This window comes from Dermacentor variabilis, chromosome 9 (assembly GCF_050947875.1).
Source record: "Dermacentor variabilis isolate Ectoservices chromosome 9, ASM5094787v1, whole genome shotgun sequence".
In the NCBI taxonomy this organism is placed as follows: domain Eukaryota; kingdom Metazoa; phylum Arthropoda; class Arachnida; order Ixodida; family Ixodidae; genus Dermacentor; species Dermacentor variabilis.
In genome coordinates, this window is record NC_134576.1 from 77,659,495 (window position 1) to 77,677,684 (window position 18,190).

The 18,190-nt window shown below is 50.0% G+C and overlaps 1 protein-coding gene across 9 annotated transcripts in view; it reads left to right on the forward strand.

Annotated features, from left to right (window-relative positions):
- The window catches only part of LOC142557006 (uncharacterized), a 304,338-nt gene that overhangs the window by 268,553 nt on the left and 17,595 nt on the right, over positions 1-18,190 (forward strand). Inside the window, exon 10 of one of the 9 annotated variants that reach the window (XM_075668525.1) lies at positions 11,965-12,269. The exons of the other annotated variants lie outside the window; for them this stretch is intronic. Coding sequence (XP_075524640.1) covers positions 11,965-12,052 — 88 coding nt within the window. The 3' untranslated portion in view covers positions 12,053-12,269. Of the gene's footprint in view, positions 1-11,964; positions 12,270-18,190 lie in introns of those variants that run through there. 9 annotated transcript variants of the gene reach the window in all.

The following is an 18,190-nucleotide window of genomic DNA, read 5'->3' on the forward strand; positions in this document are numbered from 1 at the left end:
GCTTAAGACGATGTTGTGCAGTGGGCCCTGACCTTATGAGCAATCATACGCTCACGAACCTGCTCATGCCGCGAAAACTAGAGCTTTGTGCCTTCTACGACGTGTACAGCATCCTGAGTAGCGAAAGTAATCAAAAATTGGAACATAACAGGTTTAATTATTTCTGGAGCTGAGTAGAAAACCTTTCTTATGCGTAGCTGGCTTTAGACCATAAATGTGTGGCCATGACAGCCAGTGCATTGGGTATCGTGAGTCATATTCAACATCACAGAAAAGATGGCCTTAGAAACCATGCTGTTATGGACATCGCTAAGGCCTATGGCTGTGATAGAGGATCTATAATTACCCACTTGTGAGCTGTAGCCATCAGACAAAATATCTTGCGCTTCGCCCCCGCCTTCATCAGCGACGATGTTATTCGTATTTCTTACGGTGTTCCGCAATAGTTTGTTCTCTCTCCTCTGCCGTGTTTACATTGTCTCGGTAGCTTTCTCAAATGCGGTTGGTTGTAACCGCATGCCCCTGCAAGATTTCGACATATATGGAGAACTTCTGTACTTAGGTCTAAGGGTACAATCACTAACTGCTGGTACTTATTGCCGGAACAGCAATTTCATTTCTTCAGACCCATCTGCCTGTACTTGGCCCGTCAATAGCAGTATCAAAATCCTGGGCTAAGACGGAAGGCTACACGGCTGCCGCTAGACATGTGAGGTCATCCAGTGTGACTTGCTTCCAGTGTCCTTGCCCCTGGCGTCACCCCGGACATAAGGCTCCTGTGACGTCGAGCTGTGGACTGTATCAGAAACATCACTGCTGCGGCTTCACCCACTCCAGCGAATCGCGAGCATGCACTGAGGAACCAAGCAAGCTCAGTGCTGAAACTGCACAACGCTCTTGTGACCACCCAGATATCTTACCATCTGCCACAGAAGTGCGCGTCAGAGAACTTGCATTACAATCTTGCCATTATATATAAAATACGAGACCCAATATGTTATGTACTATATACAAGACCCAATATGTTATGTGCAATATACAAGACCCAGTCTCTATGTACCACACACAGCCTCGGTGGGAGAGTGAGCATTTCCGCGGAAAAGCTATTCAAAGAAGACTCCGCTCCAAGCATCGATCCCCCAACTATGATGCACTGAGTAGTCTAGGAGACCATGAACTAGTCTTGAAGGAAGGAGTTAGCAATGGATGTTCGAGGTGGTCCGGCAACGCGCCCCTCAATGGCGCTAGTGCATGGCGGCAACGCGAAGGAAGAGCCAGCGGTTGGGGGAGGACAGCGTTTACTTCACCCTAGAGCGTCTAGGCAGGTTGTGCCGAAAAGCTCCGTGTCTTCCCTAGCGCACCTTTTCAAAAGCTCGGTCTCACTAGGTCAAACAACAGCAAAAACGTATACATAATTTGATTGTGTCTGCTTTCGGCCACCCTTGCGGGAGCGACGCTTCTTTTCGTCAGACTCTGAAAGTGCTTACAGTTACTCGCTGCCGAAAGCCACCCGTAATGCCCGCTTGAGCAAAGTTCCGAATTGGGGTATTCTGCAGCAGCATCCAACGGAATTTCCTTCTTCCGTTAAAGATCCCGCCACCATAGCCTACTTCGACGAAACACATGCTTTCCGCGTGCTTTGTCATCTTTCTGCCCACTGGCTCAGGGAATGCAGTTACGGCTTCCAACATAATTTACGTGACGGCCGCCGTGTGCGTTGCTGAATGACCTCGGCGCCACTGTACCTGCATCCATCACGAAGAAGACTGCTCGGAAAATCATAGCAATCCGGAGTATAGGTCCCATCTCAACTCCCACACTGACGGAGAGCAACAAGCTGATCCGTCATAGCTGCTTGGAGGTGTCGTTTACCACCTTAATGTATTTGAGTTGCACTTACCATTGGTTGACGCTTTCACTCGAGGCACCTTATCTTGTGCTCGAGCACTTGCGCGCAAGTTATGCCAACGACCTCCATGTATAAACAAACGGATTAGTCAGCGAGAATTCCGATAGCAGCGCAGCTGCATACTGGATGTCGTCTTTCAGTACTGCAAGGTCTGATCGTTTCCTCGAGGGTAGCAGAGAGGACACATATTCCTACCGCCTTTTGCGAACTGAAAAACGGACAAACGCAGAAACCTGTCATGTACTGTCTGATTCGTAGTGAGCAATTCAACTATTTCATGGCGTGCCTCCAAAAAACTTGTCGCTGACTGCCTTCGTTCGAAGAAAATACTGAAAACAGGTGAAATATAAATTTCGATGAATAGGTTGTCATATTGGTACCACTTGCCACGAAAGAGCAGGTGCCCTCAGCTATGAAACGTTTTCAAGGCAGCCAACCGTGATAGCTCTGCTGAATCGCCTACTTCACCAAGAGACAATTCGTTGCCACTTTAGTTCGCTTGAACAACTTAAGTAGAAGAACAGGATACGCCTAAATTTTTTCTGAATGTTCAAAGTCAGTGCTGCTGCTTCTCTATCTTGTACTCATAGAATTAAAGTGGGCGGCTTAGACCATATCATGTAGTCCTAAATTCAGCACGCGCTTCTGTCCCGAAAGGAGGAGGCCTCTGGACAGCATGGTAATCATAGGATTTCCTCACGAAGGCGTATAACAGTCCGTCTTCCCTGAAGGACTGCGGATAATGCTCACGTAAGTGTGGCACATTCCTGTCACATTTATTCGAGAGACAGAACTGAGTGTATTTGACTGAGAAAAAGACGTTCACGAGTAGTTGGCCAGGTGGGCCAGGGTAATGTCTCCTCCAGTAACATGACCACTACCTTATCTCATCGCCTCATTTCTGACTCCAGCCTGGAGAGAAATTCCCCTGTTACATCGAGGATGTCCTCGATTTGTGCAAGCGGGTAAATTCCAGCACGTCCGAGGATGACAAGATCAAAGATATACTCAAGGGCATCGAGGACGGCGCATTCCAGATGTTGCTGGCCAAAAGCCCAACTAGCGTATCCGTCCTCATTAACCTCAGCCAGAGCTTTGACGAGGTGCGCCGCCAACGTTCCATCGGCCGCCAGGACATTCAGAACGTCGATTCCGTCTCGAGCATCGCGCTTTCTCCCGGCATGACCAACTCGACGCTCTCACAGCATATCAAAGATTTTATTCGTGAAGAGGTGGCCTGGCAGTTCTCGCTGCTGCCTCACAGCGAAGCACCTATGGCAGCTTTGCCTCCAATGCTGCAGCAAGCCATCGGAACTCAGATATCTGAAGCGCTTCCTGCAGCTCCTACAAAACCCCTACCCAATCCTGTGAGTGTGCCGCTGGCCCATACCAACTTTGCCACTCACCCTACGTCGCTGCCGCTCAGTTATGCGGCCGTGGTTGCAGGGCCACCTGCGCCGACAGCTTTCTTTTCATCGCCCATGCATCCGGCTTCATTTCCAGTTGCCCGACCGTCACCACAGTTTTTTTGTGCCACCGAGGCCGGTTGTCTAAACCGGCCTATGTGCTTCGCCTGCGGCATTGCTGGCCCATGTGGCACCGCGACGTGTTGACATTGATCGCCGGTACGAAATCGGCGTTCCCCTTCCCCTCGTCGGCGTTTGATTTCGCCCCTACGTCGTTGAGCTCCCACTGAAGAGAGAAACTGTCTGGTGCAGTTCCCGAGGCAAGAACTGCAAATACATCAACGTTTTCAAGACCTCATTCTTCGCCGCAAAATGTTAATACCGTTTTTGAAGGAGTACTCGCAGTGGCACTAGTCGATACCGGAGCAGCCGTTTCCGTCATTCACAAGAACCTTTGTCGTAAATTACGAAAAGTGACTAAAGCTCCTTGTGGCCTGGTCCTCGTCACTGCCAGCGCGCACAGCTGTATACATGGCCCGTGTCGTAAACATAATCGAGTGTTTCGTGCTACCATCGTGCCCTCACGACCTCATCGTAGGTTGGGTTTTCCTGTCACGTCATCATGCGGTCATTGACTGTTCGCATGCAGACGTATCGCTTTTACCACTATATGTGAATCACTGCTGGCCAGCTCTCATCACTTTGCCGACAAACTCACTGTTGATGATGACACAACCATACCGCCTGAGTCGTCGATGGCTGTTGTCCTGTCGTCTGATGCCGCATCTGACGCCACTGTAGCGTTCACGCAGTCCGATTTGTTTGCTCAGCCTAAGGGCATTGTTCTTCCATTTTCCGGGCTCACTACAACATCTGGGTCAACTGTGATTCTGGTCACCAACTACTGCCAGTACCCGATCAGCCTACTGCGTGGTGAGACCGTAGGATACTTCCAGGCATTCGACTACGTGGACGATGTCGATGTTCTACCGTCTCCCTCCATCACGTTGAGTCCATCGCTTCGGTCTCAGACTCATCACTTTCAGTAGGTTTTGACAACGCCATCGACCCTGCTCTTTCCCCATCTCATCGCCGCCAACTTCTCGCTCTCCTTCACAAGTTTCTTCTTTCGACTGTCATCAGACATCATTGGGCCGTGCCACCAGTGTTTCGCACAGCATCGACACCGCTTTTCACTCCCTCTTGCGACATCGCCCGTATCGTGTCTTCGCCGAAGAGCGCCGAATCATCACTGAGAAAGCGGCCAATATGCTAAAACCTAGTCATCCGTCCCTCTCAAAGTCCTTGGTCTTCACATGTCGTATTGGTAAGAATAAAAGATGGCTCAATTCGCTTTTGTTTCGCCTACAGATGCCTAAACAAGACAACGAGAAGAGACGTTTACCCACTGCTTCGGGTCGATGACGCTCTCGACTGTTTACAAGGCGCAGAATATTTCAGTTCCTTGGATCTGCGCTCCGGGTACTGGCAAGTTCCAATGGCCGAACCTGACCGTCCGAAATCCCCATTTGTTACACCCGATGGCCTCTGCGAGTTTAACGTCATGCCCTTCGTCATGCCCTGCTACTTTTGAGGGTATGATCGACACCATCCTTTGCGGCCACAAATGGAAGACCTGTTTATGTTACCTCGACGACATCGTCGTCTTCACAACCGATTTTCCAACACACCTCGCTCACCTGCATGAGATTCTGACCTATCTCGCATCTGCCGTCCTACAGCCGTTTTGCTGCGAGCAAGCCAACCATCTTGGGTCACGTTATCTCAAAAGACGGCGTCCTCCCGGACCCAGACGAGCTTCACGCCGTTGCAGACTTCTCAAAGCCCACATCTATCAAAGCAGTGAGAAGTTTTAGTCGCTTCGTACGCAATATGAAACGCCAATACCCCGTACGCTCATACGGAACGTCGCGGTAACGCTGATGGTGACGGCAAAAATGCGCCTGGAATATCGATATAAATGTTATCGCAACAAAAGGTGTGTTATAAAGAACGATGGTAAATGACAACGGTCACAAATGCGAGTCACAAATTTAGCTGTTTACTGGGCGAACTTGTGCCTAGATAAGCAAGTAACGCTCACGCTGAAGGTTAGCATGGTTAGCAACTTACACAAGGTTGCGTCAGCGCTATTATTGGCGAGGCATGTACATCTTTGTGCTAAAGTGCATTCAGTCTTGTAACACATGCCAACAAGGCAAGACACCTACCCAGTGTGCTACAGTGCCGTTGCAGCCGCTACCGTGCCCGTCTCGTCCGTTCGACCGCGTCGGCATCGACTTCTACGGCCCGCTTCAATGAAGCGGGTGTGAAAGTCGGTAGATTATTGTCGGCGTCGACCCCATTAATCGCTACGCTGAGACTGCAGGTCTGCCAGCAGCAACCGCCGGTGACGTTGGGTTTTTCATCCTTCGCAATTTTGTTCTTCGCCACGGTGCTCCCCGAGAACTGCTCAGTGATAGAGGCCGTTTCTTCCTGTCGGAGGGCGTCCAAGCCCTCCTCGCTGAGTGCAGGATAATTCACCGCAAATCGAGCGCGTGCCATCACAAAACCAACGGTCTGGTCGAACAGTTCAATTGCACACTTGGCGACATGTTTCGGAAGTACATTCCATCCGATCACTCCAAATGCGACACCGCACTCCCTTTTGTAACGTTCGCACACAACATCACGACGCAAGCGACCACCGGCTTCTCTCCCTTTTTCGTTGTGTATGGCCGTGAGCCTTCATGCCCATTGGATACCATACTGCCGTGCCAACCTGACGCTACAGAGTATACTCCGCTTTCCGAAGTCGCCAGATATGCTGAATATTGCCGTCAGCTGGCACTTGCCCTGACAAGTGAGACTCAAAAACGTCAAAAGACATGACCGTACTTGTCAACCACCGCACAACTTTGCTCCTGGTTAGCTTGTGTGGCTTTGAATACCAGCCCACATTCCTGGCCTTTCTTCTAAACTCCTGGCGCGTTATCACGGCCCATACCGTATCATCGAGGCCACTTCACCGGTCAATTACATCGTGGAGCCGCTCACAGTGTCACCAGACCTGCGTCGTCGTGGGCGAGAGACAGTACATGTCAACCGCCTGAAACCGTATTACCACCTGCTCATCTGCTCCGCGCTTGAGTCGCCAGGATGGCTACGCTTGGATCCCGGGGCATTGTAATGAAGCAGACGCGCCTCTGTGTATGTGCCGAGTGAAGACGAAGACGAAGGACCGTGCTGCGATCGTGAGCGAGCTCCGTGCTACGGAAAGCTCTTGCAGTGCCTTTACCTAGCGTTCCACAAAGTTGTGAACGACAATACACCTCGTCACGAATGAAAGCGAACGAAAGTAGCAACGAATTGTCTCTTAATGAAGTATTGGCTTGGTGAGCGTCCTCTCGCGGTATGCGTGGGTTTGTTCGTTAGTGCGGAAGGTTAATCCAATAATACAGCTTAACCTAAATATATATAGGAAAACAGAGCAGGGCTGGGCGTTCACAGCTGGTACTGTTACCCTCAGATCTTCAACCAGCAATAAATGCTTTACATTTTTATGCCAAGATGCCAACCACCCCATGTTTGTGTAATTATCAGGTATCCGGGGCTCGTTTAGGCTATTTTTCTCCATTTATGCGATGCACGGCAAAGTGCGTGTAAGCGAATGCACACCGGAAAAGCACTATGGCTTTCAGTACAAAGGACTTCGTCGCACTCTATATGGCCCTTGAGGTGTAGCGAAAGGCGCCTTTGCAGTTCTTCTAGAAATAGACTTCAATTGTGCAATGTCTAGAACTTTGATCCACTAATGTGTAAACATAAAAGTCGCTATTCCGCTCGAAAGGCGAAGCGTCGATTGTGATTGCAGGTTAGTAGACAACAATTAGTAATAGTTTATTGGTCTTGTAATCCTACACGTTCGCCTACTAACTATACCAAAAAGCATGTTAGCTCACGCAGCCTAACATGAACACATCACACTAGATGACCGCGCACACTCGCAGTCACAAGCGCTGACGGGAGGAACGTGAGAGGACGTGAGACCGAAGTGACCTTCGCGCTTTCTATCGCTTCAACACAAACTGAGCAGTGAGAACGAAGCACGCCCAACGGTATGAGACGTCGGGGCACCTACACTGTGCCCGTGACGCAAATCGCTTTCCAGATAGGGTGAGCGCAGTCCCACTCCCTGGTGCCTTGCGCGCGACTGAATACAGAGCGTTTCCTCCCCACTATCTTCCCTTGCGTCCGCGAGATTGAAGCGCGATTACCTATAAACTCGCAAACACGGCATACGGCGCGCGGCTACGGTTCTACCTCCCTGGAACTTCATACAGAACGTCAAACGCGACGGCTTTTATAAATGACTCGTCAAATTGACAGGGTTATCTCATGTGCTCGCGTGGCTTCCAGGAACTAATACACAATTGGTGTCCTGCATGCAATGTTATTATAGAAGGTTCGTCGAAAACACGCGAAATAGATGCAGGCGCGTCGCGCGCTGAGTAACAACTTTTACATGTCTTAGCCGGTGAAAAGCAATCACAGTGGAAAGATAAGCAAGTACACACGTCAATGCACGCCTGTTAGCATCTCCACGAAGCTGCAAACAAACACGAAAGCGAAAACAAAACCACTCATAGTTGATAAAAGGAAAAAAAAAAACGGAGAAACCTAGGTCCAAAGTTCGTTAGCGAACGTAGGAAGGCTTAAGATGCACCACGTGGACGACTTCAGGTCGTGGGCGGCGCTGCTGAGATAGGTGACCGCCGTCTGCTATAACTTCATCGTATCGCACGCCAATAAGTCGGATGGTCTTGTAGAGCCCGAAATAGCATCGCAAAAGTTTCTAAGACCCCGTCGGCGTATAAGGGTTCATACAGAAGCACGCTTTCCAGGATTGTATGCACGTAGTGTCGGCTGTCTGTCCTCTGCTGCCTCTTGACACGCAAGCAGGCAAGTTGTCGTGCTTCTTCGGCGCGCTGTTGATAGGAGGTGAAGTCGAGTCTTTCTTCGTTGGTTACGTGTGGCAGCGTTGCGTTAAAGTTTTTTCCGCGGCTTCCCTGCGCTACTTGAGCGGCGGTATCTGCATTTTCTTGGACTGCTGTGTTGTTGCGAAGTCGGCGAAGGTCTTGTTCGGCCGCTTCGTAAGACCATGCCTCCGCGGGTGGTAGCCAGTTATCTTCGTCGACTTCGATTTGTCAGTAGCCACACTTAATGTTCACCGACAAAAAATATTTTAGGTCGCTCTATTTTGTACATCTATCCGTCGGACCCCCTCCTGGTGACCTTGGTGCGGCGACATGAGACGCCTGCGGGCTTTTTGAAGGCTGATTGATTTCGTCGTGCTTCGTTTCTTCGACTTGTTACTTTATAAATGTCAGTCGACTTGTTACTTTATAAATTTCAGTACTCGTCCTTCAGTGACGCGTGTTACGTCTGCCGCAGTTTCAGTTCCGACGGAAATGACGATGCTGGAGCAGGGCGGGGCGTTGATTTAATGTTTCAGCCGACTCAAGGCATAATGATTCTGAGAGCTCTCCGACGCTATCGCGTGACCTTCAGATGGCGCCGTGTTAGTTCACTCGGTGATGTAGGATCTCCGGTATTTCGACGTACAGCAGCTGCAACAGCATCGGTTGCGGCTTCTAGTTTTCCGGGTTGGGGCTAAACGGCCGTCCACGGGAGGGGCCAGAGTACATCGTCGGCGTTACCACGACAGGTGCCGACCTGGTGACGGTGAACGGGACGGTCGTCGAGGGCTGGCAAGGTAGTCAGCGATATCACGGAGCCTTTCTTCTTGCTGTGGGCGCGGCTTATTCGCAACAAACCCCGGAATCACATTCGTGGCTTGCAGAAAATTTCGTTTCGTTGACACTGTTGGAGGATAACGAAGGTCACAGCGTAGATCTGGTCATGAACGGTAATCCTTGGCGTGGGAATTGCAGTGGGTGTTATCAGGTTTCCTCCAGCAGTCCGGATTTCGGGCGGCAAAGGGTCTATTCATGACCGAGTAGTCGACTCCTGTGTCCACTAAAGTGGTGGAAAGGTGGCCGTCGAGAAGTGCGTCGATATCGTTGCAGTTAGTCCCTGGCGCCGGAGGACGGCTGCATCGCATTGACTTGTGAATTGTGGCAACTGCACCAGCATCGGTTGCTACTTCTAGTTTTCCGCGTAGGGACTAAGCGACCGTCCATGGGATGGGCCAGAGTGTATTCTCGGCGTTACCATGACAAGTACGGGCCTGATGGTGGTGAACGGGATGGTCGTCAAGGGCCCGACTGAGTTGCGACGAGGTGACCGACGATATCACGGAGCCATTCGATAAATGTGACGTGTTAGTTCTGTCGATGGTGTAGGATCTTCGGTATTTCGACGTACAGCAACTGCACCAGCATCCGTTCCTGCTTCTAGTTTTCCGGGTAGGGGCTAAGCGACGGGTTGGGGCTAAACGGCCGTCCACGGGATGGGCCAGAGTATATTTTCGGCGTTACCTCAACAGGTGCATCGGTGGTATACACTGCCGGCTACTCCGCTATTATAGCAGAGCAGATGGTGGTTAGAAGCATGTCATATATATGTCGCAACTACAATGTTTCCGGTCCTTGAACGGGTGTGGAAGGGGGACGTAATTGAGTAACAGTTCGGCGTAGGTCATTTCTTCTTACAGAGGCCGTGGCGATGCAGGGACTACAACTCTTGGATCTCTCTTGATGACACCAAAGGGGCTAAACGGCTGTGAAGGCAACGTCCTGGGCAGAGATGCGCATACGACCGCTCTGCTTGACTCATAGAGCTCGTCGGAGCCTAGTGCCTGGATTTCACTTTTCGGTGTAATAAGCACTTGGTCTTTCTATTGTTCAGTGCGCGTTCGCAGCGTCTTCTCAATGCCCGTAGCTTAACCGTAGACTCTGATGTGGTTTTTGAGGATTGCACATCAATCTGCCAATAAGCTCATGATACACACCACGCATCAGGAAGCTAACGCTCTTGGCCTCAGACGTGTCCAGGTGGGCGTGGCGGAACAGGCGTGTCATCTCTTCCGTGCAGACCGCGTTGCTCTCGTTTGGGAGCTGTATGTCATTCCAGTACCGCTTCAGTGCTGTATTTGCGGTCCATGCTAGTAAAGGTGTTAAAGAAGGTTTTGTGGAAGCGGTCCCGCGTTGTCAGTCACGCACGATTCCCGAACCACCTCCACGCGGCGTCTTCTAAGGCTGAGTGTACTGCCACAGCTGGTCGTCGCCATTCCAGTTGTTAAATGTGGTGACCATATCGTATGATTCCACTTAGTTTTCTGGAGCTTCAAACAATCGTACGCGGGAGGTCGTTGGCTCTCTGGGCTGTTCCAGCATAATGGGTGGACGCTGGAGCTACCATTGGGTTTGTTTACTTGGCCACGATTTTCCTAGTTGCCTCCAGTAGAAGTCTGCTCGGCCGGAGGTATTGTGGCCTTTGGCTTGCCCCATGGCCCGGGGCGATGCTGTTTGTCTAAGAGTTGTGGCATTGACGCGAATGTCCGGTACATGAACGCCAAAGCACCCCCACCATATGCAATGTTGTAGTGAAGGTGAAGAACGACGCAGTGTAAAAACTGAGCCACAAGTTGAATTTTTTATTAGGGGAACTTGTGTTTAGCAAAACAAGTAACACTCAAGCTCAACGATAACGGCGAGAAAAGTCGGCGATAGCCGAAAAGTTTATCTACTAGTAAAGCGCGTCGGCTTCCAGATACGTCACTTAACGAAATTGCCAGATTAATCGCTGGTGCGCGCGTGCCCTCCAGAAACTTGTACACAACTGGTGTCGCGCGCGCAATTTGATTATACAAGGGTTGCGCGGACAAAAGGACAAATGCAGGAAAAAAGAACGATGTAGGTGGAAAAAGCGCTCTTTCCGCCTATTTCGCTTTGTTTCTGCGTTCATCCTTTTGTTAACGCAACCCTTCGTAACAACATACATAATAAACCATAAAACTCGAGTAAATGTCAAATCACGCAGCCACGTCTCGCGCTAAGCCATAATATTTGACTTTTTTTAGCCTGTGAAAACTTGTCGCCCGAGAAAGGAAAACTACACGTGTCAATATTCACTCGTTTCTGCTCCCTATGTTCTCTTATGCTTGACGGAAGAAGTATAGTCAGCGAGCCGAAGTATCGTGCTCTTCGAGGAAATGTAGTAGCGAGCCACAGCTAACGCTGAAACGTCATGTTCTGCTGCCATATAACCACCTGCTGTCTCATGGCATCCTGAATCACAAACCTCCTGAGGAACGAAAGCGAAAGTGATTAGTAATGTAAACTTATATATAGTGGATTATTTGAGGTTCCCAGAGGTTCGCCAGTATTCTACAGCCAAGCTCTAAGCTTTAGTTCGTCGCGATTATCGTGTCGTGCTCACGCAAAAACGGCAGCTGAAGAAGGGGTTTGTGTTTCAGTTTCTGCGTATCAGAATTAATATTTCTTGTATTTCAATCCGATGCTATCATGTACTAGGTGGTGCGTAAGTCGAATGAGGATGTATGCTTCCCTTCCGCACATGGTCCTTAAGGGCCTGGCGTGTTCAAGTCGTCCCCTCGACTTTTGCCGGGCGTTAAGCTTTCTAGCCAGGGCGATAAACAATCCTCATTCTCATCGATGCTCGCAGGAGTCAAGAAGCCCACGAGAACTTACATGGCTTCGTCGGTACCATCCTCCCGGCTATACAGAAAAAAACGAGGCGCGCACCGCACTGAGCGGGGTGTACCACTTCTGCAGTGCCATGGTCGCGGGCGTCCTGGGAGCATGCATAGGGGTTGTATGCAAACGTGCGAAGCTTTATCTACAAGATAATGGTTGCACGCGACACACGTTTCAGGGACTTTTCCCTCAGTGAATCAGTGAAGGTGGGCTTCAAATAGCTTGCCGTAACTTCCCTTGAGTGCAGCAATAAACCATTGGTTCGGGCTTGTCTGTCTGTGTTTCGGTGGTGCTTGTGTGACAACGTCTAAAGTGAGCTGGGGTGGTGATGTTTGTTCAATTTCCGCACCGGGTTCGCCGTCCGTCCACTTTCAGAGGATTTCAGAGGGCTGGAGAAAGTAACATCCTTTAAAACCTGTAAGTATATTGCCGGCTCAGATGCATCCGTTTAGTTATGTAAATATTGACTTCAGCTGCAAGCACAAATATTTAAGTTTGCACAGCATAATCTTATCCGTTTTGTTTAAATAGAAGTTTGTCGCCATGGATGTGCGGTGATAGTCTATCCTGGCGAGCACAGTGACGTCGATATTGTTTCCGCACACGGCAAAAGGCCTTAAAGGTTCGGTAAGAGGGAAGAGGTCCAAATTCAACCTCAACCACCGATTTAGAGGCCTGACTTCAAAAGGCAGCAGAAAAACCGAAAAATTATCAATCTCGCAATGGAATTGCAGAGGGTGTAGAAGAAAACAAGGGCTACTAATCAACACACAGCTAATACCGCCAGACGCCATCGCACTACAATAGAAAAATGCCAACACCCACACTCCAGGGCTACACGCGTTACGAAAGTCCGGAAGAAAGAAAAAGTGCAATCTTGGTTAGCAAGATCCTTATAGCCATAGCCCACAAGATTGCCGACACGAATGTAGAACGTTATTACCGAAATCATTCCGAAAAGAAAAAAGGAGGCAGCACTTTCATCGTTAATGTGTATAGCTCTCCGAAGCAGAAGAAAGCAAAATTTCTAGAGCTTGTCCACGGTGTAAACAAGCTAGCCAAGGGAAACGCGCCGGTGATAGTGGGAGACTGCAATGCCAAGGACCACAGCTGGGGGTACAGGGTATGCGATAACAAGGGCAAGGACATCAAAGAGAAAGCGGAAAGCATAAAAGTGCAGCCTCATTACCGACGCAGACACCCCAACCAGGATAGGCAACATCATCAGTACCGACAGCTGCCCCGACCTCACGTGCGTGAAGAAAGCGAGATAGGCAGTATGGGAAAATGTTTGAAAACCTGGGCAGCGACGATTACATTATCAAGACTCAAATCACATCGGACAACATTAAGCGTCGGATATGGACAACAACAATGAAGGATTGGAACGACTTCAGAGAAGCGTGCGACGGATACTCGGAAAAGGGAATCCAGTATATAGAGCAATGGGGGAATATGCTCAAAGAATGACAGCGCAAGCATGCAAAGGATATTGAACGAACAAACACCAGATGTTGACTCCACACTGCTCAAGCTATGGGAAGCAAGAAGGGGGCTAACGAAAAGGTGGAAGAAGCAAAAATGCAATAGGAAGGTCAAATGGAACTAAGCGAGTGGAACTCGCTTAGCGGAACCTTAAGCACCGCTAAGACGTGGCGCATACTCGAAGCCTTCCTCGATTCAACCAAAACCAAATGCGAAAACAGTCATATACAGACTGGTCCACCCGTTTCAATGGCCAGATTGCGCGTCAAATGTTTCGGAGACAGCAACCCAGCAGCCTACAGGGAGCACTAAAAAGGGCAAGAAAACGCAGACCTGGATAGACCAATCACGTGGGAGGAAGTCTATGCAGCAATCGGGAACACAAGCAGGAATACGGCGGCGGGCGCGGACAAAATAAATAACGCGCTCATCCGCAACGTCAGCGACGACATGATCGCGGAACTAACCGAATACCTCCACAAGCTTTTGGAAGAAACTGTCCCGGAAGTTTGGAAGCACGCGGAGATAGTTATAATCCCGAAGCCGGGCAAAAAGCCGCAAGACAAAAATTTTAGGCCGATCTCACTAACCTCGTGCTTAGACAAACTATACGAGAGAGTGGCAACAATGCGGCTACAAAATCGTATGGAAGAAGAAGAGCTGCACCCCCACAGCATGGTCGGCTTCAGGAGCAAGCTATCGACGCAAGATGTGCTTCTTTCAGATCAAAGACGAAGTACTTAGCAATATCCCCACAATGGGGAATTCATCATAATGGCATTGGATATTAAAGGAGCCTTCGACAACGTGAGCCATGAAGCCATCCTCAGAGGAATGGACAACCTGAACTGTGGAAGGAAGATACACGGCTACGTTAAGGCCTTCCTCTCGAACCGAACCACAACCATAGCCCTGGGAGAGATGCGATCGGAAATGTTCCCCACACCAAACAAGGAAACTCCGCAAGAATCGGTGATCTCCCCCATCATTTTTAACGTGGCAATGATTGGGCTAGCAAGTGTTACGTTTCGCCTCCGACGTGCGGTATAGCCGGCGCGGATGCAACGGACGCCGGGGCTTCGTACAAAGCGGCGGACATTTTGGCCAGTTCAGCGCTGCCGAAACGCCTCCTTCCAAGCGCGTCCAGGCATGTTTCATTGCCACGTGTCTTCATGTGTGCGTGTGTGTGTGTGTGTGTGCATGTTGGTGCCCACGCTTGTCAAAGTGCGGCAGCCGGGGAATGGAGCTCCCCAACTGTGAAGCGAGGAGGTCTGACCGGCGCCGGCCCGGCCGATACGTCACTTCTTGTCACAACTTGTCCGTGCGCTGCCGTCACGTGCGCCTCTTGCGCGCCGTTCCTTCTCGCCCTCGCCTCCGAGAGTATAAAAGCAGCTGCCCATGGACGCCAAGGGAGGCTTCGATTTCTTCCTTCGAGTACCGCGGTCTCCCATCTCTCCACTTCGGTCGACCTGACCGGTCGCTCTTTTGCGATGCTAGAATAAACAAGTCGTTCTGTTAGCAGTCGACTCATCCTTTCCCAGGACCTTCGGATGCTTTCAGCGGTGTCCCAGGCCGCCACGCCAACGCTACCCTTGGGGCTAGCGTTTGCAACATTTGCAACAACTGGTTGCCAGCGGTGAGATCGCGACAACGGAGGCCAGCAGCTAAGATATGCGGTCGACTGTATGCTGATGAGCACAACGACCATCCGGGAGCAGTGCAACGAGCCCTGTGTGATGACTGGTTGCCTGCAGCGGAATGACTGCGCTGAATTCTTGGCTGCGAGGTTTGGTGAGTGCGGGACTATCTCCTTCTGAGTTTTGCCAGGCTTTTGTTAGTGTCAGAAACAGAGCTGGTAATTGTGGTTGTCGTTGCTGCCGGGTTAGTTTGCGGCAAGACAATAATAGGTAGTAGAGAAAGCAGCATTCAGAGCAGCCATGGATTGGAAGTCGTTGCGCAAACCGAAATTGCTGGAGCTTGCAAGAGAGTTGGGTCTGGATGTCTCAGACAGACTCAGAAAACCAGAACTGCTAAGGGCTATCCTTGAGTTAGAAGCTGAGGATGACGAGCTGTCGGAATGCCTTGAGACTATTGACGAGAGGGAGCGCCAACGTAAAGAGCAAAAAGAGAAAGAAAGAGGAGCGCGACCGTCAACACGCGTTGGAAATGAAGCGTCTCGAGGTAGAGATGGAACGCGCTCGTAATGGCAGTCAGGCACACGGTGCAGGAGAACGAGTACCATTCAAGATGACTGACCTGATGCGGCCGTTTAAGCTTGGAGAGGACATTGGTTTGTTCCTGGTTAACTTTGAGCGAACGTGCGAGAAGCAGGGGTTCTCTCGGGAACCGTGGCCACAGCGCTTGCTCACTTCGTTACCCGGCGAGGCGTCCGACGTAGTCACTCGCTTGAAGAGAGAGGAGGCAGAGGATTTCGACCAAGTGAAATCGAGTCTGCTAAAAAAGTACACGCTGTCAGCGGAGGCGTTCCGTCGGGATTTTCGGGAAAATGAGAAAGGCAGAAGTGAGTCATATACAGAGTTTGCCTACGGGCTTATGTCAAACATGCAGGAGTGGCTCAAAGAAGAGAAAGCGTTTGGTGACCACGAGAAAGTTCTGCAGTGTTTCGGGCTGGAACAGTTTTATAGTCGGTTACGTGAGAACGTGCGGTACTGGGTCTTGGATAGGCCAGATGTTAATACGGTGGCTAAAGCCGCCGAGCTAGCCGAGGAGTTTGTGACGCGTCGGGCTCGCGGAGCTAAGGACGGTCAAAAGGGGGAATTTGGCTCCAAGCTTGAGAGGCCGAAGTTCACACCCATGAGAGCAAGGGGGGACACACGTAGTGCGGATGCGAGTGAAAGCAGTCCGACCGAACGTAAGGAGACGGCGGCAGCCGAAGCCGAACGCAGAAAGCGGTTCGAGATGAGGCAAGCGCGCGTGTGTTATACGTGCCAGAAGCCGGGTCACTTTTCGGTGCAGTGTGCAGGAACAAAAACAAAAGTCGTGTTTTTTGTCATTATGCAGCACTGACGAGAACATGAAGCTTCTCGAGCCTTACATGCGAGACCTCCTCGTGGATGTGTGTTGTTTAGTGGCGCAAGGGCCACGTATGGCCAAAGAGCGCCATGACTGATAATGTTGTGTTAAGCGCTGATTTGTGAGTGCCGATGGTGGGATGTAACATGGCTGTAAAGTGGCCTAAAATCAATCAGTGTCATGGAAACGTAAAATAGTATATAGCATAAAATTATGACAGTGATACATGTAGTGGTCTGTGGATATAGTACACGTGATAAGTGATCATGGAGCTAAAATGCGAGAATATGTAAATAGCACTAATGCCTCCGGGGGGCCTTTGAGCCCAAAGGCTGGGAGGCAGGTGCTTTCTTTTATTGCACCTACCGCAGCAGAAACCTCTGTTAGAGGCTGTGCTACGGATTTCCTGGGGCTATAATATGAAAACTATCTACATCTTTTAAAAATCGAAACAGGGATTCATGTTTGAAGAAAAGTTCTATACCTATAATCATTTGAGGATGGAGTGGAATTAGCTGCCGATGTGGTAATGGAAAATGCTTTTTCCTATTAGCGTCTAATTGTGTGCATTGCAGCAGGATGTGAAGCACGGTAAGTGGCTCACCACATTTATCACACATGGGCGGATCGCCACCGGACAAGAGGTATGCGTGTGTGCTGTATGTGTGTCCTATCCTGAGTCTGCAAAGTGTTACTTCTATGTGGCGGTTCTTCGATACCGGCGGCCAGTTGCCAAGATAAGGCTTGATAACATGTAATTTATTTGCTGTTTCTTTATCCCACAAGCGCTGCCAGAAATCTCTTAGGTTTTTTCTTATTGAGGGCTTGAGGTCATTTACAGGGATAGTCGTGGAAGTGTCTGCAGCGTTCGCGTTCACGGATGTGGCTAGCTGGTCCGCTAACACGTTTCCCTCTATCTCTCGGTGCCCCGGCACCCAGCACAGGACGATATGCTGCTTAGACGCATAGGTTTTTAGCAATGCTGAGTAAAGAGAAATAATTACAGGGTTTTTATATTTCTTGACAGTTTTCAAAGCATTTACGACGCTCGAGTCTGTGTATATAACTGCCTTTGGGATATTAAATTCTTTAATGTGTTTAACAGCGGCCAATATCGCGTAGGCCTCTGCTGTGAAAATACTTGTGTTAGGGTGCAGAACACCAGCAACCGAAAAGAATGGACCGACCGCTGCGTAAGATACGCCAGAATTACACTTCGATGCGTCTGTAAAGAATTCAGGACAGGAGTATTTGTGCTGTAATTCGAGGAAATACGTTCGTATATGCGCGACAGGCGCGTGCTTTGTAACAGTTACGAAAGATATATCACAGTCTATTGGTTGCCACTGCCACGGCGGGGGCCGTATAGCAGGGGACATAAGGTGGTATTCAAGCAGTGGAACCCTTATTTCTTCAGCCATGTCTCTGACACGCAGTGAGAAAGGCTTTGCCACTGTGGGCCGGTTGCGAAAAAGTTGACAACTGGACAAATCGTTTATGGTGGAGAACGCGGGCTGCTCACTGTTTGCGTTCACTCTCAGAAAATACATGAAAGAGGAGTATGTTCTCTGCAGATTAAGTGACCACTCATCCGATTCAACGTAAAGGCTTTCCACTGGGCTTGTTCTAAAGGCGCCTGTGGACAAGCGAATGCCTAAGTGGTGGACAGGGTCTAG